This window comes from Miscanthus floridulus, chromosome 13 (assembly GCF_019320115.1).
Source record: "Miscanthus floridulus cultivar M001 chromosome 13, ASM1932011v1, whole genome shotgun sequence".
Taxonomy (NCBI): Eukaryota; Viridiplantae; Streptophyta; class Magnoliopsida; order Poales; family Poaceae; genus Miscanthus; species Miscanthus floridulus.
In genome coordinates this window covers 53,204,923-53,228,943 of record NC_089592.1, presented here as the reverse complement: position 1 = coordinate 53,228,943, position 24,021 = coordinate 53,204,923, and the positions used below count along the sequence as shown (strand labels likewise).

Genomic DNA, 24,021 nt, shown 5'->3' with positions numbered 1-24,021 from the left:
CTGTTTCTTGAACTCCTCAAATTCTCTTTCAGTCTTTTCTGTCTTTCTCTTTAGTTCATCCACTTGTTCGACGAGGGCAGCGGAACTTTTTTGTTCAGCAACAAGCTGTTCCCAAAGCGTTCTCTCCTCCAATATCTCTGTTTTGGTGGAGCTCGTCGGGATACCAGCATTCTTCAAAAAAAACGTGTTGTCGCTGCCTTGGGAGGGGACCTTGCCCTGGGAGAGACGGAGGACCTTGGAAACAACATCAACACTAGTTATTGGTTCCTGCCCATCAGCAACAGGTTCTGCTTGTATAGTTTCCATAGCTTCCTACAAAATTCAAGCAGTAAACATTACGTTACAGATAGTGGAAATGACTTAAATTGAAAACCAAAGAGATTAATTCACATCCGTAGCCTTATTCTACTCTACTAAGAATAAATATGTAAGTTTTTTCAAAACTCACTATATAAAAGAATAAAAGAAATTGCCATTTGCTCTATGTTACGATAGCTAGCAGTTGCATTCATCTGTAGACAACCACCAACTAGGACATATCGTCAAACACCTGCGCGTCCTTGACCACTCTGATGAAGACGTCCTCCAGTGTGGCACCTGCCACACCCCACCCCAGCACTGGGAATGCACGCCGCGCCATCTCCACCACCCTGAAGACACCATCCAGCCCCACCTCCCGACGAAGCAAGGTGAACTTCTGCGTGCCAGATAGACTGTAGATTCTGGAAGCACCAGGCGAGAGCTGGTTCATCAGCTCCTCCACCTCGCCCTCGTGTTTTGGCTCGGTCATGATCGTCAGCGTCCATGTGCCACCATACCTCGCCTTCAGCTGCATCAACATTGTCACCTTAGCTTCTTCTTGATGCAAGCAATAGGTCGCCTTAAAAAACATGAGCAACCGTCAGGTGAGTTCCTGTGCCATACCTCAATAGGAGTTCCAAGACAATGGAAGTCGCCATCGACAAAGATACCAACGCGATCACACAACTCCTCAGCCTCCTCCATTGAATGCGCTGATAACGTTCTCGGTTGAATGCGAAGTGGTTAATTTCTTGTTGGTTTTATTTGAAATTGCATATGGAGAAGATGCATCAAGCATCATCATTGAATGAAACCTAATACAGCAAAGGATTACTTACTGGTAAGGATAATGGTGCTGTTTTTCTTTGCTTGCTTAACGGCGTTCCACAGGTATCTCCTTGATGCCGGGTCCAGTCCGGTGCTCAGTTCATCCATGTAAACAACCTAATTAATGTGTAATGAAACTGAATTTACTCATGACAGGTGGAGCACTTCTGAAATTTTGCAATGATTATTTGTGCGTGTGTGGAGGGAAATGGATGTGTAGAACTATGGCAGATGGGAGTACTTTAGGGTTGCCTATGAGGGCGATGGCGACGCTGAGCCTTCTTTTCATGCCACCGCTATACGTACTTGCAGATTTGTCGCCAAACCCGCTATGGAACAGATTTACACTCTTCAAGGATTCTTCCACGGCCTGGTTGAGGGAGCATATATATATATATATATGTCACGAGTTAAGAAAAATGAATTCTACTAAGTATCAAAAAATGTTTTCCACATTTCCACTGTAAGAAATATAGTTACTGAATTCCGTTGCACATGAATTTGAGTTAGATACCTTTGTTAGAGCGACACCTGTGAGATTCTTCATCCGACCGTAGAACATTAGGTGCTCCCTTCCTGTCATTGTCTCCCAAAGTAGGCTGCAGACACACATTGGACAGATTTTGTTGACTGGCACTGACAAAATCGCCTTCAAAAAACGAAAAAGTGTTGGACTAGTTAGTTCTGATCGTACTCATGCTGTGGACATACACCAATATTTGCATATATTTCATCCATATCCTTCCTTAGATCCATTCCATCTATGTAAGCTGTTCCATATGATGGCATCTGAAGGCCAATCATCTGCATATGTAGCCCACAAGCACTGTCAGATGTCATAAGTGTTGTAGTCCCTTAAAATATGTTGCACTAGGATGAAACATTATATTTAACAAGAAACTAAAAGTCCATGATTCATGACAAAATTGAAGAGCTCAGTGATCTCTCATCGCTGTGACACTGACATAAGATTACTTGGCATATTATAAAACTAATTTAACAAACAGCATAAAATTAAAATCTCGGATAGATTCTGAGTTACCAGTACTGACCATGTTGATGAAGGATGTCTTGCCAGACCCACTGGGACCAAGCATCCCGAAACACTGCCCTCTAGGCAAAGCAAGTGACAAGCCTCTGACTGCAACCTTGTCAGGGTTTCCATTCTTTCCGGGGTAGAATTTCTTCATGTTATGGCAGACGACCATGCTCCTCCTCTTGCCCACTTTCTTAAGTAATCGTTCCACCACCTCGCACTGAAAGTAATGTTCTGTAAGCAAAAGAAACAGAACTATCTTCCAGCTGAAAGATATTCCCTATTAAGTATCTTGGTGTACCGGTTAGCCCCAGCAGATTGCATGTGAGGGATTGGCTACCTCTAATTGAGAAAAATGCTAAAAAACTTGATGTTTGGAAGGGAGGTACCATGTCTATAGCTGGCAGGTCTACTTTGATTACCACAAGCTTTATCATATGTCCATTTACCTTTTGCCGAAAACAACTGTTAAAGCTTCAGATAAGATCAGGAGAACTTTTTTCTGGCAAGGAGGTTGTACAAAAAGAAAATATCATCTTGTTAAATGGACAAGGATTTGTAAACACAAAAAGAAAGGTGGTTTGGGAATTAAGGATATTAGAAAGATGAATGTTAGCCTTTTGTGCAAGTGGTGGTGGAAACTTGAAAAGGGGGTTGGTTTATGGCAAGACATCATAAAGTATAAATGTCTTAGGAATGCCTCCATCTGCACTATGAGTCACAGGCAGAATGATTCACCTATATGGTCTGATTTGTTGAAAGTTAGGGATATCTATCTTCAGGGCAGGAAAATTGAAGTAAAAAATGGTAAAACAACATTATTCTGGAGGGATACTTGGCTCTATGAGAAACCTCTAAACATTTTATATCCTAATCTGTTCAAATTGTGTGAGCAACCTGACATTTCCTTGTATTCTGTTAAAATGGATTCTTCAGTGATTACCTTCACTAGATGGTTAGTGGATGATCTTAGAAAGCAGTGGAATAATATTTTGAGAGATGTTTCTAATATAATTCTAGATTCTACTGATGATGTGATCCTTTGGAAATTTGGTAATAAAGGTTCTTTCACTGTCAAATCTGTTTATAATGCTCTCTCTTCAAATGATGTTGGCCCTTATCATAAGAAAATCTGGAAGGGGAAGATCCCCTCAAAGATCAAAATCTTTCTCTGGTTAGTAGTGAACAATGCTATTTTAACTAAGGATAACTTGATTAGAAGAAAATGGGCTGGTAACCCAACTTGTCATTTTTGTGATGAAGAGGAAAGCATTTCTCATTTGCTATTTCAATGTAGGACTGCCAAAGTGGTGTGGGCAGTGGTGGCTTATGCCCTTGGTGCTGATAATGTCCCTAGAAATATTCAGCAATGCTGGGATTGGTGCGAAAAATGGTTACCCAATGGACAGAAGTTTCATACTTTGGGCATTGCAGCTATATGCTGGGCTATCTGGAGAACTAGGAATGATATCTGCTTTGAAGAAAAAAAATAACGAATCCAATCAGTATTGTATGTTTTGCATGTTCGCTCATGTGTTACTGGGCAGGGTTGTTTCTGGAAACAGACAAGGAAGCTCTGGTGCGTGGCGTCAATCTGATGATGGAGATCGCGTTGAAGCTCTTAAACAAGAAGTCGACGAAGAGGAAGCAACAACTTCTGGAGGATGATCAAGAGGAGCAAGCTGAATGATTACTGAAGCAATCAAGATGCTGTGATGGCTCTACGCACCTGTTATCATGTTTTTGTGCCTTAAACTATGCTGGCTTCCTTAGGGCTCGTTCGGTTGGGTGAAATCCAACCAGAAACCCTTCCAACTGATCAAAACTAGTACAAATTAGTGAAGTATTCCCGGTACGAATGGATCCAAGGGCTGGTTCCCTGCCAAACGAACAGGCCCTTAAGGTTCTCGTAGTTGGTCTTAGTTGATACTCGTTTCTAGCTTTAATCTGGTACTGTCGTTAGCTTGCTGCCTGAATCAGGCGTGTTTTTAGCTCTTGTAATAGCTATCAACTGTCGCGGTCACGTCTGCTTTCTAATCTGCGTCTGTATCTCTCTAAAAACTTTGTATTTCCGTTGCCATCAATGGAAATGGGGTGCGACCTCGTTTCGAAAAAAAGCTGAAAGATATTCAGTTAATTGATATGCTAACCTCTAAGAAAACATCAGGCTTTGCCATATCAATCGACACCCTCGTGGATTTGCTGTTCACTTCGTTTAGTGTTCCTGAAAGCTGTGAATGCTTCTTTGACAGCAATCTGTAGAGAGATAGAGGATGCCATTGCCAGACAGGCCAGTGGTCCAGTAGAAACGCCACAGGAATCAGAAGTATCCATTCGGCAGACATTAGGAGCAAAACATCTTTCATCCCGTTCAGTGGATCGTTTAAGTCCATCCATTGCATCCCAGGATTTCCCAGATAACGCCCTGCGTAGGCATACCCTGCAAGGTCATATATTCCTCGGTAGAGGGAGAATGCAGGAAAAAACTCCATCGTCACAAGCCATTTATCTGAAACAAATTAAACAGGAGTTTGTCATGAGTCATGACCATCGATGTGGTCATTTGAAGCATTTCCAAGTTCAGAAAGCATGACACAGTGAAATTCAGTTACATGGAAAAGTGGTATCCTGGATGTAGTACACAAAAAGCCCATCTGCGAGAAGGCCAGAGCCAAATACATAAATGTAACTAATTACTGTATGTAACACAGAAAAAAATGACCCGGATTAGATTAGTCCATCAAAAGAAGCATATATATAAGGTACGGAATTTCAGCTTTGGTTTACTAACCACTAGCAGTCTTGGTACTTGAGAAGAAAGACGCGAACAAAAATGCAAGCACAATCTGGAGATTGATATATGTGAAATAGAATATGAATTGTACTCCGTAGCTATTTAATCTGAATATGTCTAGCCCTGCAAAACCATGGAGAGTTCTCTGTACTGCATTACAAGCATATTGACATGTGTTAATATGAATTTACGTACGTGGAGTTAATTATTGGTACCTAAAAGGGACCCAAAAATCACTAAGAGGGTGATGTAAGCTGTTGATAGGCACAAGAAGTAGGCGTAAGTTATCAACCAGTAAGGAGCATTCTTTAGCCCATGCATTTTCATCATTAGTCTCAGTTTATGTTCCTTCTCGTAAACAAGAAGTGTAACTGTTACCTGGAAGTGAGTGAATAGTAGGTAAGCTTATGTATAGATTCAATGTATCTTTATGCAATGGATGTAGATGATGATAACCAAATAAACTCACCGGAAGGAGGAGTTGAACTACCCAAGTAAAGAATAGTGGGTCAAGAAGAGGTGTCAGGTCCATACTCATTTTAGTTTCAGGTTTTGGCATCTCCTTCAAATAGTCTAAGTCCATTTTTGCATCTGCTCCTAGAAGAAGCTTCAGATATGCCGTGGATGCCTACAATGCAAATTGATAGCTAAAATTGATAGAAGCAGCTTCATCGTGCCATTGGAAAACCTGAAAAGGCTTCTCTTTTTTCCCCCTTTTTTGTTCTCTTGGGACATAATTAATGAATGAAACAACTGGAACCAGCCATTGGACAACCAAAAACAGCATGTAAAAATTTAGAAAAGTTGCTGTTAAAGAAGGATCATTTTTTATTCAGTACGCTGGTTGTGCGGCACTTTGCTTTCTAGAATATATTGATTATTAAGAAATATCTCATTTGAACAAGCTATTCCTCACTTCATAATTTAGTTACATACATATTGAGAAATTTGTATATAGGCAAGAAAAAGTACCATGTTAACCAACCGTGGAACACGCAAAACTGGCATGGAACCGTCGTCGTCGTCGTCCATGCTGAAGGTGGAGTTGTACGAAATATATACTTGTAGGCTTGTCATGCTTGTATCAAGGAAGTCATAACCTATAAAAATGTGTAGTAAGTTAAGACATGTTCTCAATTAACAACTCTTAAAACTAAAGGAAGATGGTTTTGTCAATTTAATGGACACCCTTATATTCGATATTGGGCAATAATGGTGTCAATATTGGACATAATGCTGTCCCAGAGGCAAAGCCACATGTTTTAGTGCAGCGGGCATAGTTCTGTTTCCTTAATTAAATTAAATTAAATTAACAAGTTTTTGGATAGTTGTACCAGCAAGGAATTCGTTTGATGTGCCCCACTCATTTGCACCCTTGTAACCGTTAAATAGTTGATGGTTTATCACTGATGAATTGTCGCACCACAGCGGCAGAGCTTGAACACACTGTACATCTGTTCCATTTCACAAATTAAAGAAGATAGGATTAAAGACAGTTGTTACTGCTCATGGAATTAATTAATCTGCTCCCGAGATTTCCCACAAACGCAGACACAGATATATAGTAATTGTCTTACAGTACTGTAGTGGCAACCCATTATAAGTCGCTGAAGCAGTGCCTGAATTCCACAGACACTGCGGCTGGAGCACGTACAGGGTCTCGTTTGGAGCAAAGGCCGGCTCTACGTAGAGTACATGTGCAGGTGGCGCGCTTGAACCCAGCTGGAAGGAGAGAAATTCAGAACCACCAGAATTCAGATCAGAAAACAAAAAGGTACCAAGATTGTTTTCAGCTGACGGCTGATCAATGCAATGGAAGCTGGAAGCAACTACTCACAGGGACTACACTTGACAAGTCATCAAAAAAGTTGGAAGAATTGGTAGCAATAGCACCAGGTGTCAAAGTTGGGAACATCCCCATCCCAAGTGCTGCCAAAAATTCCATTTTTTGGAGGCAAATGCAACAGATTAGTTTTTATGCACATTATTCCATATCGGAGTGATCTGTTTTTGTGTGCTTATTAGCAGCATTGTATTTATGATGATGATACCTTGAGAAAGCTGGAGGTTGCCTCCGGTGAGGAGCACGGTGACCGGGCAGTCCTGCTCGGAGCCGGAGGCTTGGCACCAGAGCCGGTGTGCCTGGGCGTCCGGCACCTGCACCAGCGCCGGCCACCGCTGCGGCGTAGGCACGGCGCAGATGGGCGCCTGCGTAGGCGTGGAGTACTGGATGCCGCACTCTGTGGCGGCGCAGGCGCCCGTGCCGGTGTCCCGGCGCACGCAGGCGCAGCCGCACCGGAACTGGGGCTTGCCCAGCTCCATGTCCACCACGTTCTGCATCCCGAACAGGAGCACGCACACCAGCACCGGGAACGCGGCGATCGTGGCGTTGGCTCTCGCGTTCCTACGCTGCGAGCGATCGAGCAATAAGTGCAGTATGGCCGATGAGTCACAGAACCATATGTGACCATGTCAGCTCCGTATTCAGCTTTGACGCGCGCCATGCATGCATGGCGCCATCTCAGTACCTGGAAGGAGAGGTTCTTGAGGAAGAAAGCGTGCATCTGTGTCCAAAACCTCGCGCGACCGCCGCTGCCTAGTGGTTCTGCGTCGCTCGCCATCTCTGCTACTGCTGCGTTCATATTCTGCATCACTCCACTCCGGAGTCAGGATATATCACACCATGGCAGCCACCTCCTGAATATATAGCAGCTGCCGGAAGGCTGGCAGGCAGCACCTGCCAGGCCTGAGGCGGTCACTGCACGCCCACCTCAATTTCAGTAGTTCAGGGGGCCAAGCAAATTCAATATGCAAGCTGTGCCACTGCAGACAAGAATCACATTTGCGCATGGTGGCGAACTGCAGCTATGCCAAAGGACTATGGAGAAAGGTAGAGGCATGGAGTAGAGAACAAGGCTTGGTAATAATCAGCCGGTGAAACATCCGAGATTGGTGGGCACAGTTAATCAAACCACAAGATCAAAGCAAACGGCGGGCAATCCTGATAACATATCCTGTTTGGAACTTATGGAAAGAAAGATGCAAGCGCGTCTTCGACAATAAGGCACGCTCACGACAAGAGCTTCCGGAGACGATCAAGAACGACCTTCAGTTGCTACAACTAGCACAAGAGGAATTGTAACTTTTAGTGTTGAGCTGTTGTGTTTTTCCCTCTTCAGTTTTGTTCCTCTTTTTGGTCCTTCTTTTCACTTCTGAAACTTCTATGTAAGTAGAAACCTTGTTTACTACGTACTGAATGAAAAGGCAGAGCACCTGCCAAATTATGCTCAAAAAAGAAAGAAAGAAAGAAAGATTATGCTTACATATCGCTGCAGGATACATGATGTCATTGTCTATGGTGATGTTTTGGGGTTTAGCAATTAGCATCCACATGTTTAACTTGGACCACCAGCTGATATATATGTCTGTACTAAATGTGCTAAGGGGCCGGCCGGGGTTGGACATTTGTTGGCGAAAGCCCGACACATTTTGCCAGATGCACCTGCCCAATGCAGAGGCCTAACTAGCTAGATTGTCTCGGTATTAGAATGAGGTTTCATTTGTCTAAACAAGTGCATAGGAATTGCCAACATAAAACTAATCCATATATGTAATTTGAATTGCGAAATACGCAACTTAGCTATAGTGCTATACCAAATTTTTACACCTCATGCACCGTTGTGATTAATTAAAGGATACATATAACCATAGTTCAAGTAAGCACATACGTACACCACACGTTCCTCAAGAAAGATGAGGGTATTCTCCTAGAATTTGTCCAACAATGTTTATGTTTATGCAACCAGAACCACACTGGATACTCGTGCTCCCTTTCCCTTGCCAACCTTGACGACGACAACGTCAGAGGTGGTCATAACGAGGTCCCAACCATGCATGACTGTGTGCTGAACTGGCTTTCTGCACTGTCAACAGCGTGGAAAGTATATTATTATCTGCAATCTTCACCTCCTTCTGCAGCTTAAATTCCTGTGCGATATGACTGTCCTGTGTTCTTTGCGGAATTGCGGGTGCTCTGCTGTTATTTTGGCTGGACATTCCCTTTTTCAGTTCAGAGCTGAAACTCTCAATGTTTAAGCGCCCCAACATCTGCGGCCTTATTTGAATAAAAAAACATCTGCGGCCTTATGAGATGAATATTTCAAGAAACAGCAATAGGGTATGTTTGCAGGTGTGAGTTGTGGCTATGTACCATGGAAAAGTTATAAGCTACTCTCTCTGTTTTAAATTATAAAATATTTTAGCTTTTCTAGATACATTATTTTTACTATATATCTAGACATAATATATGTCTAAGTGTATAGCAAAAGCTATGAATCCAGAAAAGCCAAAACGTCTTATAATTTGGAATTGAGGAAGTATTTGGTTAAAATAATTATGAGACATAACTTCTCTCTATATCTCTTTTAAAATAACTATAAAACATCTCTCTATTTCCACCCATTTGAAAAGATAGAAAACAAAAGCCGAAAGCAGGTCCAAAATGTTGTAGAAATATTGTACTAAGCGAAAGCAGCAGCAGAAAACCCTTTCAGAAGTTGAACCAAACACAGCCATAGTACCGTAATTCATGGAGATTATAGATCTTATGTTTTGGAGCATTTGGACCACCCTAAATAATTTCATCTCTAGACTCAGAGCCTAACGTGGCTGATTGCAAAGCAGCCTTTAAACATGAATTCGTCAGGCCCTTCACCTTCCACGGTATATACAGATCCTTCACCACGCCGTACTACTTCGGAAGGAATACAGCAAGAACTAGAAGAACACCACACTCCTCCCATTCCACTACAACCTGCTAATCACCCTCCGTTGCAGCAAGAAATGGCGTTCCAACGTGCTGATCCCACGCCTTTCGTGCCGCCAGGAATGCAGTGGGAGGATGTCCCTAACAGAGCTCTGATGGTATGAGCAGTCACGCAGTCCCGTCCTCAGGCAAGGAACGAGAATTTGGCCATCTTAACAATCAATCCACTCCTGGGTAATCCTCTCAACTTTGCAGTAGTAAGAGAGGTACTTAGAGAGTTTTTGGTTGATCAAAACATCAGAGATATCCAATTGAAGGACCGGAAACGGCGACCAGAGGGGGGGTGAATGGGAGCCTCAAAATTTCTTTCGAAATCTTCGACCACTGTCCCAATATCAATCCCCAAAAACCATACACGAAAGACTTGGTGACCACGACCCAAGAGAAGGGTGGATGCTCCCTCAGAACACAGCGGGTCACCACAGAGCAAACGGATCACAGATCGAGGCCCAAACGAGCAAACTCCCAAAATAAAACAGCACTGCTCCTGCAAATATCGGACACGTCCGGTATTATATCGGACACGTCCGGTATTTTCGGACACGTCCGGTATGATCTCGGACACGTCCGGGATTTTCAGCAGCAAGCTGACCAAAAGAGAAAAATCCGAAACCCCATCAAACGGTGTCCAAAAATCATGAAATTTTAACCATAGCTCTTTAGACACCAAGGGAAGATCTCCACAAAATTTCAGCTCAAAACTCCAAAGTGAGAAATATCGGACATGTCCGGTATGATATCGGACACGTCCGGTATGAACGAGCAGTTTCTCGGAAAAAATTAAATCAAGCCATAACTTGATCAAATCAACTCCAAATGACTTGAAACTTTGCACAAGAGTTCACAAGCGAGTAGAAAGGCAACCTCTAAAAGATCATAGCCCGAGACAAACTCTAACTCCGTGAATCGAAGGAATTGAAGAAAACCCCCAAAAAAATAGGTCAAGAACTAAAATTGCCCGGATCTGCGATCTCGTGAGGAATTAGTGGATTTCCTTCGGTGGAAAGCTTCTACTCATGTCACTGATCGATCCAAGGCAACAAGAACGAACCAAAACCATCCCAAATCGAAGAAACGAGAGGGGAAACAAGAAGGGACAAAAGGATCTCGTGAAGAACACCAAAATCACATCAAGAACACAACTAAATCATGAATCCCGGAGGGCATACGATGGTTACGGCCACCGATTCCTTCAAAACCAAGTCACAATTTGAGTTGTGGACCTCTCTCATACATGGAAGCAAACTAGAGGAAGAAACCCTAAAGGAGAAAATGAAAACTGGAGGAGGTGAGGGAGATGGGGGCTCCCTCATCCTATTTAACAGGGCTATTACACATTCCCAGTTTTGCCCCTGGATACAAATGAGTTGAACCGCTAAGCCCAAGGGCGTTGTTGTCCAACCCGGTGTAATCTTGATCCGACGGCCACCGCGCCTTCTCACCGGTAGCTTCGCCTCGACGCGAACTCCCCGATGCCGCCACGTGCCGTCCGTCCCTCCTCGGAACCTCCGCCCGGGTTTTGAGGCCCAAACCCGTAAACCGTCCATCCGATGGTTTTGAGGTCCAAACCATCAAACCGTCCGCGAGTAGCGTACTCCATACGCGTCCCCCGCCATCCGACGCGTGTCACCGCCGTCCTCGACCGGCCGGCCCGCCAAGTCCTCCTGAGCCTCGCTCGACTCACGCGTCCGCCGTCTTGACCCGGTCAACACCGTCACTCCATGTCTTCTTGCACTTGTCGATGTCCCAAGTGTCAGCCACCGTGGCTAGTCACCCGGCCTCTGAGTCCCTCGGTCCAAGCCTCACGTCCGTCCTTCACCGCTCCCGGTCTGTCGGCACAGCACGTCCTCCTTGACCTTCACCTCGCCGTCGACCACCGCATCCGAGCTCCACACCTGCACAATACAAGCCAAAAGACATGTCGCACACATAGCTTTCGCCATGGTAGGGTTAGTCACCACTCAACCTACTTCGTGGATCACATTGACAATCACTCATCACAAAACGAACACACAAGGGTACTTGTCAACCTTGTGTTCGCACCAACCTACTCACCTGGGCCAGGCTTTAGTTCGTTTTGCCTCTGACGCTGATAGAGATGCCTTTGTGTTGGATAGCCCGCACCGTTTCGGTGATGTAAACATCTCCTTTGCTAGGCATAACCAGGGCAGGAACTGGAGAAGAGTGTATTTCAATAGGGAAGTATGTTTGTCGTTGCTGGGTTTTCATGCTGATTATTGGGAGGATGAGTATGTAGAGGATGCCATTGGATCCTTTGGTAGAGTCATCAGTTGGACTAGGGTCTTAGCTCGCCTGGCTAGAATCATTGTCAGAGCCAGAGCAGCTGATCTGGAGTTTGTTCCATAGTTCATAGTACTCACTGACTCACCAGGGTTTGAATGAGATTCATGGACGATCCAATGCGAAATCATACATCATGAGATGTTGGGTGCTGGACCAGCAGATGAGGACCAAATTCTAGTGTAGCAACACATTCAGGGCAACTAGCCTTTTGAGTTCTTTGGCTTAGGCCAGCAGGTAGAAGCTCTGAATCACCATCATTAGCTGCCAGGCATCAATGTAGCAGCACCTGCTCAGCAAGGACAACAGCAATAGGACAATGTCTGGCCCCCATGGCCTGAGGAGATTGCACCATGGTCTAAGATGATTGCACCTCTACCAGCACCTGCTTAGCCAGCTTTCCCTTAAGAGATCAACCTGAATGTGGCCCCTCTAGTGCTGGCTTAAGATTTGAATGAAGCACCAATGAATGAGGATCTTCAAGAAGTTCTGATTCACCCTGGCCCACTGGAAGCTCAACAGTAGGTTGAGGAAGAAGTGGAAATTCATCAGCCTATTCAACCAGAGCTACAGCTAGTGCAGGAACAAGTGGTAATGCTAGAAGAAGTGGCAGAAAATCAGCCATTCTTACCACCTCCACCCCAGCAGCGAGTCAACTTTCTACATCAAGAGATCAATGAAGACGAGCTGATGGCTGACCCTGAACAGGGAGATGCTAACCCTGAGTAGGGGGAAGCTGAAAATGCTGGTGGAATTGAGATAAACAATGACAATGTGGTCATCAACAATATCCAGGTGGGCCTGGTGAGGATTGTACCCACTTTCATCCCTTCCCAGCCAGCTCCTGTCATCAACAAAGCAATCAGTGAACCCACCTTCAACTTTCTACATCCAATCCCAATAATCAGCAAGACAGTCAACAATAATGGCAATGGGAAAAGTGCATAAATGACTTGTGTGCAGATGCCAAAGAAGTGGGCTGACTTCTTTAAGGTATTCTTAAGCTCTCCATCAAACTATGCTTGGGCAAAGAAACTGCTGCAGACCCAGTTTCCTGAGACTATCTATCAGCCATGGGATGCCACCAATCTCACCTTGCCATCTGAGCCCATCAAACATCTGGTGGAACAATGTGGTAAACTCAGCACTCTTGATAGCTCAGTTGTGCCAGAAGAGTCACTGATCCTAGAAGAGGAAGAGGAGTATAACTTGTCACCACAGAGCAAGGAAAGCCAAGACCCAATCACCGGTAGTGGACTCTGAAGTAAGGAGGAGGAGCAGAGTAAGGGAGAAATTTAATGGTTTCAAGCCAAGTGGCTGCAAGCTTGCTAACTGTTTTGGATGCAACCTGGAACCACCGACTCTCTCACTTGACACACTACAGAACATTGGCACCAAGATATGTCAGCTAAGCACTGAGGAAGTCGAAGAAGCTGCTCTGAACAGTAAGAAGAAGCCCAAGCCTATTGCAAAGAAGAAAGGAAAGAACAATGGCAACAAAGATGAAGCTGAAGATGGCATGGGGCCAAGCATGGAGAAGAAGGCTGACTGATGTTTCAGTCTTGCTCTTTTAATATCTAGTTTTCTTCTAGTTGTTTTCTTATGTTAGTTGAACTTATTCCCTGGAGATTTGGGCTCTGAGTCTGTATTTTGGTTATGCTAACCAGTGATCTTTGCTTGGCGATTTAGGCTTTCTGAACCTATATTTTGGCACTATGAACCAGTGAATGTTGCCTAGCTTTATCTTTTTCAACTAATGCTTTCTGTCTCACTCTTATGTGTCTTTGTTTTATCTGTGTATTCTTTCTGTACTTGGTGGTTTCTGGTTTGGTGGCTTACTATTTTTAGTATGGAGAGTGTCTTTGTCTCCATAAGTAGCAACAGTCACATCTCTAGTCCTAAATGAATACAAACAGATACTGGAAAATATTATGTTGGAATGTGAGGGGAGTTAACTCAGATAAAAAATGGAATTCTATCAGAGACAAAGTGATTGAAAGTAGAAGTGATATAGTGTGCCTGCAAGAAACAAAGAAAGAGATAATTGACCAAGTCTTCCTCAAGAACATTTGCCCACAAGGTTTTGACTCCTTTGGTTTGAAACCATCTACTAGAGCTTTAGGTGGTATACTGATAGCCTGGAAGGGAACATTATTTGCTGAAACAGAGATTTTTCAGAATGATTTTGCTATCTCAGTTGAAATGAGATCAGCCCTGAACAATAGCTCATGGATTTTGACCACAATATATGCTCCCTGTACACCATCTGGCAAGAGAGCATTTTAGGAGTGGTTTAAGAACATCCAAATGTCAGAGCTCACTGAATGGGTAATAGTGGGTGATTTCAACTTAATTAGAAGGCCTAAAGACAGGAACAAGGAGGGAGGAGATGCAACTGAGATGTACCTATTCAATGAAGCCATAGACACTCTAGGACTCATTGAGCTCCCCATGCTTGGCAGGCACTTCACATGGACCAACAAACAGCTCTCCCCCTTATTAGAGAGATTGGACTGGTTTTTCACATCAAATGCCTGGACAGAAAAATGCCCCAACACAATGGTGAGGACTATGGCAATGGCAACATCAAATCGTTGGCCTTGCATCATTGAAATAAACACCAAAATTCCAAAGGGTCATATTTTCAGATTTGAGAATCACTGGCTGGATATAGATGACTTTGTCACAACAGTAGTCCAGGGGTAGTCTGCACCTTACTTCCCTAATGACCCAGCAAAGGCCTTAACTGCCAAATGCAAACACCTGAGGAAAGTGCTGAAAGATTGGAATATAAGGACACCACCACTATCCAAGCTCATTGAGAATGCCAAACTCATTCTGCAGTTTTTGGACTCTATAGAATGCTTCAGAGACCTTTCTTTAATTGAATGGAATTTCAGAGAAATTTTAAGTTCAAAGTTGGTCTCTTTACTCAGGCAACAGAGAAGTTACTGGAAGCAAAGGGGGGAAATCAACTGGGTTAAAGAGGGAGATGCCAGCACCAAATAGTTCCATGCACATGCAACCATCAAGTACAGAAAGAACACTATTGCCTGTCTACAAGATGATTCAGGAAATAGCATAACAGACCATGAAGGTAAAGCAAAAATACTATGGGAAAGCTTCAAGGACATACTAGGAAAATCAGAATTCAAGGAGATGCTCTATAATCTGAATGTACTCATAACCAACAATGAGGGACTGAATGAACTAGAAGCTCCTTTGAGTAAACAAGAAATTGACAGTGTCATAAGTGAACTGCCAAATAACAAGTCCCCTGGACCAGATGGCTATAATAATGAATTTGTCAAAGGTTGTTGATCCCTAATTGCCCCTAATTATTACAGGTTGTTTGAAGCTTTCTTTGAAGAAGAGATTTGCCTTAGAAGTATAAACTCCTCGCTCATAACACTCATCCCCAAAAAAGATGGACCATCCACAACTGCAGATTACAGACCAATCCCTCTTCTCAATACCTCTCTCAAGCTCATCACTGAAGTGTTAGCCAACAGATTGCAAGAAAGAACTAGGCAACTCTCACACAAAAATCAATATGGATTTATCAAAACTAGGACTATCCTAGATTGCTTAGCCTGGGCCTTGGAATATCTTCACTTGTGTCACAAATCTAGAAAAGAATTGATTATTCTAAAGCTGGATTTTGAAAAGGCTTTTGACAAAGTGGAGCATGAAGCCATTATTCAAGTCCTTAGGGCCAAAGGTTTTGGAGAGAAATTGAATAATTGGATCAAGGAACTTCTAAACACTGGGACTTCTTCTATTTTACTAAATGGAGTACCAGGCAAGGTTTTGCACTGCAGAAGGGGAGTCAGAAAGGGAGATCCACTCTCACCTTTACTTTTTGTGCTGGTAGCAGATCTCTTACAATCAATCTTAAACAGAGCTAAGGATCAAAACTTACTACAGCTGCCTTTACCACTAAGGTGCTCAACAGACTTCTCAATAATCAAATATGCTGATGAAATTTTGATAATCATGGAAGCTTGCAGCAGACAACTTTTAACATTGAAGGCACTATTACACTCTTTTAGTGAATCAACAGGTTTAAAAGTCAATTACAGCAAATCAGTCATGGTGCCAATTAATATTCAGGAGAACAGATTTGAACACCTTACAATGACTTTCAATTGTGAGAAAGGCAAGCCTTTCACATATTTGGGATTGCCACTGGGATTGACAAAACCCAAAGTCATTGATTTTTCCCTCTGGCCAGCAGATGTGAGAGAAGGCTGGCTGCAACATCAATTTTTCTCAATCAAGCTGGAAGGCTGGAATTAACTAACTCAGTTTTCTCAAGTTTTCCTACTTTCTGCATGAGCACTTTTGCAATTCATAACACAGTGATTGCCCAAATTGATAAAATCAAAAAATTGTGTTTGTGGAGGGGGGCTGACCTCAATGCAAGACAGAAGGCAAAAGTTGCCTGGACAAATGTTTGTAAGTCAAAGAAGGAAGGGGGACTGGGAGTGATAGACCTAAAAACCCAAAATGAGGCACTACTACTAAAACATTTGATGAAATTTTTTAACAGAGAAGATATACCCTGGGTTTCACTTGTATGAGAGAGTTACTATGAGGCTGGTAACCTGCCATATCTGGCAAAGAGAGGTTCTTTTTAGTGCAGAGACATTTTAAAATTATTGGAAAAATTCAAAGGGTTGGCAATGGTGAACATCAACAATGCCAAGTCATGCTATCTATGGACAGATTTATGGAGCAACAAGGTCCCTATGCAGAACTTTTTTCATTTGTGAAATAAAAAACAACAATTCTAGCTGAAGCCAAGTCCACATACAGCATATTGAACCTATTCCACTTACCACTATCACAGCAAGCTTTTGATCAAATGGTTCAGCTACAGCAAGATCTGCAGCAGTTAACTCTCAATGACAATAAGGATCTTTTTTTTTTTTTTTTGTTGAAACGCAATGGCAGGAGCACTGCCTTTTCATTAAGATAGGAAAGAGAGTTTATATACAAGTGCTGTAGAGACCCCCGAGCAGGACAAGGGGGTAAAGAGGTGAGAAAAAAAATCGTACAGTCGTCTAGGACGATTACTCTCCCGAAGAATGAGCCATCTTCTTCTGAAGGATGTCCTCTTTCGTTCTTGAGGCCACCTGCATTGCCGTTTCGTGGGTGTTTGTGAATATTCTTCTGTTTCTCTCTTTCCAAATGTTCCAGACGGTGTATATTACCAAGCCGTTGAAGCGCTTTCTGTCGTCCTTGGATATCTTGGATTGGACCTCTTCCCACCACGAGATGAAATGGGTTGGATCTTCGGCCGGGAGGATTATGCTCGCATCGAAGTGTTCCCAATGTAGAGTGAGATTCCATACTGCTCTGGTGAATGGACAAAGCAAGGCTAAGTGGAGGCACGTTTCCAACGGGCCGTTGCATAGGGCGCATCGGTCTTGGTGTGGCCAACCTCTCTTTTGTAGATTATCCGCAGTGAGGATTTTCTCTCGCGCCATGGTCCAGGCGAATACTTTGCACTTGTTTTCAGTGAATGCTTTCCATATGAGATCAGTCTGAAATGCTCTGTAGGAACCGCATAATTGTATTCTGTAGGCCGATCGGGTGGAATAGGCTCCGTTGGCTGTCCATTTCCAGGTAATGGTGTCTGGAGTGCCCGGCGTTAGGTGGATATCTTGCAACCTGATCCATAACGAGATGAATTCCTCCACCTGCGATGCTGTAGTGATCTTGCCCCTCAGAGCGGCGATCCAGCCATTGTTACGGAGCTCAAGATGGACTGACCTATTTTTACATCTCACTAATTCGAATAAACTGGGCGCAAGATGCTTTGGAGCCTCATTGTCCAGCCAGTTGTCATGCCAGAAGCGAGCTTTTTGCCCATCACCAATTGTGACTCTCGTAGATGCATTGAAAAGTGCCCGGTCTAGATCGTTGCAGGGAAGCTCCATTCCAGCCCAAGGTTTAGAAGTGTCCACCCAATCCTGCCACAGCCATCTTAAGCGCAATGCCCTGCTGAACTTGTTAAGGTCAGGTATTCCAAGCCCCCCGAGGTCCTTTGGCCTAGTTACTGTCGGCCAATTAACCAGGCAGTGGCCCCCATTGGTGTTTTCCTCTCCTTTCCAGAGAAAGGACCTTCTAATTTTATCGATGCTTTTTCTAGCCCAAGCCGCCAAAGGGAATACCGTTAGATGATAAGTTGGCATTGCTGAGAGAACGGATGAAACTAGGGCGAGGCGACCGGCTCTGTTTAGCCATTTTCCTTTCCATCCAGGCAATCTTTGGCCGATCCGCTCGATGAGCGGCTGGACGTGTACCTTCCGTAACGAACGCGTGTGGAGCTGCAGGCCAAGGTAACGGCAAGGGAAAGAGCCCCTGATCCCTGCAAAGGAGGTTAGTACATGGTCTAGATCTATCTCGTCGCATCTGATCGGGTGAACGGAGCTCTTTTCCAAATTTATGTGGAGGCCCGATATATTCCCAAAAGCCTGGAGAATCACCTTGATCGCATCTATGTCTTCCTTTCGAGGGTTTATAAAAATAGCCGCGTCATCTGCGTATAGGGAGGTTCTCCATCTGGCCGTGGATGAGGGGACCGGGGAGAGGGCGCCCATCTGAGTAGCGAATTCAAGAATACGCTGGAGCGGATCCATGGCGAGGATGAAAAGCATTGGCGATAAAGGGTCGCCCTGGCGAACCCCCCTAGCGTGGTGGAAGCTCGGTCCTAGCAGGCCGTTGAGCATTACCCTCGACGTGGCTGTGCGGAAAAGGATGGATACCCATTCACACCATCGTGGGCCGAAGCCAAGGGCGCGTAGGACCTCCAGCAGGTAGCTCCAGTTCACCGTGTCAAAAGCCTTATGGATATCGAGCTTCATGAAAAGTGTGGGAATCTTTTCCTTGTGCATTTGTCTCACCATTGACTGTACATATAGGAAGTTGTCATGAATACTTCTTTTCTTGATGAACGCACTTTGGCAGTTGGAGACTAAGGAGTTGAGGTGGGGGGCGAGTCTGTTGGCCAGGAGTTTTGCAAAAAATTTTGCAAAGCTATGCATGAGGCTAATTGGCCTGTAGTCTGTGATTCTCAAGGCGCCATTCTTTTTTGGAAGCAAGACGATGTTTGCCGAATTCATTAACTCAAAGCCTTGGGAGTGTAGTTGGAAGAGATTGTTGATCGCAGCCAACAAGTCGTCTTTGATTATCTCCCAGCATGCCTTGAAGAAGGCCCCCGTGAAGCCATCAGGCCCTGGGGCTTTCTCGGATGGCATCTCGAGGACAGTACGCCGGACTTCGTCCTGAGTGAATGGTAGCTCCAGCTGCTGTAGGTTTCTTGGAGTATAGCCCAGCGCCTGCCAATTTAAGGACAAGGTCCTTGCTGTAGAGGTGCCCAAGTGCTCGCTGAAATAATCCCCGACCATTTTTTCTTTTTCATCCTGGGAGAAGACTAACCCACCCTCTTTTTGTAGACAGTGAATGTAATTTTTTCTCCGGCGTGCATTGGCTTTCATGTGAAATAGTTTTGTGTTGGCGTCACCACTGCGGATATAGGTAAGCCTGGACCTCTGCCTCATCCGTGCCTTCTCAATTACAGCCAGGCCGGTGCTGCGGGCTTTTAAGCGTTTCCTAAGTTCGTCCTCCTGATCTGAGAGTGGCCTGATTTCTTGTGCCATTTCTAGCTGAAGGATAACCTCTTTGGTGATGGCTAGCTGGAGTTTTGTGTTTCCTATTTTCTCTTTCCGCCATTTCTTTAGTCCCTTTGCAAGTCTAGCCATTTTGATGTGTAAACGTTTGATGGGTAGCATGGTGTTGAGTGGTTTCCCCCATTCAGTTTGCACCACTTCGTGGAAGCCTTCCATCTTGGTCCAGAAATTTTCGAACCGGAAGAAATTGTTGTTGAAATGATCAAGTGCGCCGTGGAGTAGCAGTGGTGTGTGGTCTGACATGAGAGATGGGAGGGAGTGGAGAAAGCACGATGGGAAGAGCAGCTCCCAATCTGGAGTGCAAAGAAGTCTGTCAATCCTAGTCATTGTGGGGTTGGTTTGCTCATTGGTCCAGGTGAAACGGCGGCCGTTTAGCTTAATCTCTTTGAGCCCCAAATCATCAATTGTCGCCTTGAAGTAGCCCATGAGGCGGCGGTTGAGATTTGTGTTATTCTTATCTTCCGCCTGGTAGATCAAATTAAAATCTCCAAGGATAAGCCACCGCTGATGACTGGGCGCGGGGATGTTTTTGAGCTCCTGCAGGAAAAGGATCTTATCATCATCCCTTTGAGGCCCATAAACAACCGTGATCTGCCATTGAGTGTTGGTGGCCCTCATGGTTATAGTTGCTGTGATTGCATGCGTGGTCAGAAGGACGTTGGATAGTTCGAAGTAGTTTTCATTGACTGCCAGCAGGATGCCCCCTCTCGTCTGAACAGCTGGTAGTACGGCGAAAGAATTCGCGAAGCATTGTCCAACCGTCCGGGTTACTATGTGTGCGTCGAGCTGCTGCAGTTTGGTCTCTTGCAGGCATACTATGGTGGCGCCAGTATCTCTAACTAGCTCACTGACGGCGTCGCGCCTTGCATTGTCATTGAGTCCCCTTACATTCCAATTTAGCAGCTTGCAGTTTCTTTGAGCCATAAAAACAGAACGTGGAACCCTTTGGTGTGCTTAAGAATCTGCGTGCAAGTGACCAAGCAGGGCAGTGAGCAACACTGCAGTAGGCGAGCAGGCTTCAGGCAGGCCAGACAGCAAGCCAAACGACAAGAAGAGGGAGCACACAGAGATGCAACAACTGAAGTTAAACGCCACTTTAGTGGGCAGGTGTAGTAGCCGAAATGATCAGGTCCGACGACACTGAAGTGGATTGCGACACAAACCGAATGGCGACACTTACTGCTTGGAAAGCAAAAGAACGCCGACCATGGCAGGGCTGTTTGAAGGCCCCTGGCTAACATCCTGCATGGTCGGCAGATACAGGCATCGCTGGGATCAGCTCGATGCAGTGAGCAGTGAAGACAAAATACGACGACTAACATGGCCAACCAAGTAGTTCCCGGCGTGGACGACACTCTTTTAAGCCTGAGGAAGCTCCAGCGCTGGGATGTCCTCCAGGCCACACAGGGCTGTCAGAGCCGTGATGACGGAGTCATTCATAGGCCCCTGGAATAGCTGGACGTATTGCAGGAACCGTTCGTCGGTGGCGGGGCCGTCTTCTTCCTCCAGCACTCCAAGGCGCTTCATGAGAATCTGTCGAGCGCATTCGACGGTGTTGCCCCTGGGCCAGGATCTTGTGGCGATGCGGACGCTTTGACGATATCCCTGACGAGGCAGGTGTGTCTTGCAGCGGCGGCGCGCATCCTTCTTGGCGGCTGGGATGTGCAGCAGGGCTGGAGTCACCGAGCGCGAGACGGAGGCCAAGAACATCTCTGCAGTCCTACCACCGTCCGTCCCCTGGGGTGCTGCGACGCAGCCCGGCGTGTCCTGACGCAGCCGGGTCCGCGTGCCCTGCGGCTGAAGACGCGTCCTGCCCCTCTCCGTCTCCTGGGATGCTGGTGGCGTCGTGGTGGGCTGTGCGATGCAGCCCCCATGTGTCTTGGCGTTGCCAGGCCCCCGGTGCCTGCGCGTGAAGAACAGGCCTGGCTTGAAACGGATCACTGGACATGTATATGGAACTCGGGAAGATTTACAGTTGCAAAAGCATACAAGCATTTAAGTGGACACAGAGTCATACACCAGAGCTTCAGCTGGATTTGGAAGTGCTCATGTCAGAATAAGCATAAGGTCTTTGCTTGGTTGATTCTGATTGACAGGTTAAGCACAAGAGAGCTTCTCAGAAGGAAAAACATGAAACTTGAGGATTATACTTGTGTTCTCTGCACTTCACCAACAGAGGAGTCACTATTCCACTTACTAATAGATTGCCCATTTGCCTCTACCTGTTGGAACTAGTTGGGTTTACAAATTAAGCCACAAATGAACCTCTTCCAGAATCTAGAAATCTTCAGAAGACAACATCATGTCCCTTTCTACACAGAAATCATCATCTTGATGTGCTGGACGATCTGGCAAACAAGAAATGGGCTCATCTTTAGCAACAAGCAGCCATCAATTCAAGATGCCAAAAGGGCTTTCAAGTCTAACTTTGCGCTACTTCTGCTGCGCGCAAAAAGAAGCTACTTTCCTTTGATTGATTTATGGTTAAACAATCTTGTTTAATATCCTTAGTGTGGCTCAATTTTTTTTTCATTTCTTTCTTTGTCTCTTGAACCCCCTCTGTCTGTCTTTCTTCCTTCCTTTATTGTACTTACTTTTAAACTCTTTTTAATAAATCACCAGTAGGGGTGCGCCCCTCCTGTTCAACGTTAAAAAAAATATATACAACCAAAATCTACGCCTAGGGTCACTATTTATTAAATAAGTGCCTAAGTAATCCCTAATGAGTCTACATATTGATACCAATAGTTCACAGAAGCAACAGATAAAATACATTCTTTAGAAAATATCTCAATTGATCGCACATTTGTACAATAAACATAATAAATACATGAACTGGTACACAACTATTTGGTTCATCCATGTCTATCTCTATCATATCATCTACATTAGCAAGTGAACCTGTATACATGAAAGTTTTAACATTGAAAATCAGTATAGGATGTAATAATATTGAACTACAGTTTATTAATGAACAAAAATTGATAACAAAGAAGACAACATACTAGAGAATAAATTGGATTTCAATGTATTGGTCCTTTCTATTGTGTAATTCTAGTTGAAGTTTACATATTGTGGCATAAATAACCCATGAACTTAATTTGTTCAATTGAAAATTTTAAATAGAGAGGATTGGATCAAGGCATAGGGACTGCCTGATTGGGAAAATCAGGAGAAATAATGAATGGAAGACTGACCTGCTTCATTACTTGTTTGGCTCTCGTCTATGGCACCAGTAGTCTGGCACTAGCACACCACATCTCATCTACTCATGCATTGCCAGACCGATGTGCGACTAGCGCTACAAGACAAACGCTCTGGGCATCGTGTCCAGGTTGGGCTGCACACTCCTGCTAGGGTTGGTTGGCGCCTGGCGAGTGGGAGTGACCGGGGGAGGGAGCGCGAGACCCGTGCAAGAGGACAGAGGCTAGAGGCCGGCGGACAGTGGGTGAATTTTGGATGCGAGGCCGTCATATCTGCTTGAATTAGCCTATAACTTGATGACTCGCCCTATAACTGATGGACTTCTACTACTTTGTTGAGCCATGCCTCAGATCAAATTACAGGAAACCTTACTAGGATAGAAACAATTATTGGGTTGGGGGTTGGTGGTGGGGGTGCAAGGGGGTTATAAGAGAGGTTTTGGAGGCCCTAGTGACCCTAGATGTGTATCCGCTATTGAGCATATATGCACCCACAATAAGTGGTAAGTCTCCGTGGTTTTTTTTATATGCTATTGTGACCAATGATGGACCTAGTAGGGAATATACTGGGTGAGCCACGGCATTCATTTGACCCTTATTTATTTTAGCCAAATAATTTTCAAATGCGCTCAATAGTGACTTGATATTCCAATTACATGTGCTTTGATTGGTAGTTACTAAGGTACTAGTTTGATTTCTACTAAGCTATGATTTAATTTTTATTTTTCTATATTTTTAGGTGGTTGAGCATCCCGTACTTCTTTTTCCCATTTTAGCAAAAATAAATGTGTAATCAAGTATGGTTGGTAGTTAGTAAGGTACTAGTTTGATTTCTACTAAGCTATGATTTAATTTTTAATTTTCTATCTTTTTAGGTGGTTGAGCATCCCGTACTTCTTTTTCCCATTTTAGCAAAAAGAAATGTGTAATCAAGTACATATGTGCAATAATGCAAACAAAAGTGAAGACTTTCTTTCATTGAATGTTTTTTATTCCTTTTAAAGTAAACAATGCAAACAAAAGTGACAACAAGTTCA

General features: G+C 44.4%; 1 protein-coding gene across 1 annotated transcript; it reads right to left on the bottom strand.

Moving 5' to 3' along the window:
• Positions 1-529: 529 nt before the first annotated feature.
• Positions 530-7,579, bottom strand: LOC136499820 (ABC transporter A family member 8-like). The gene is made up of 18 exons (XM_066495339.1): positions 7,487-7,579; positions 7,010-7,367; positions 6,796-6,887; positions 6,536-6,680; positions 6,293-6,412; positions 5,931-6,058; positions 5,428-5,586; positions 5,174-5,336; positions 4,956-5,081; positions 4,777-4,860; positions 4,315-4,673; positions 2,181-2,384; positions 1,823-1,932; positions 1,643-1,727; positions 1,370-1,498; positions 1,140-1,245; positions 925-1,013; positions 530-829 (listed from the first exon to the last, which is right to left on the bottom strand). The coding sequence occupies exons 1-18, from the start codon at positions 7,577-7,579 to the stop codon at positions 530-532; spliced, it is 2,850 nt and encodes a 949-aa protein (XP_066351436.1).
• Positions 7,580-24,021: the final 16,442 nt, after the last annotated feature.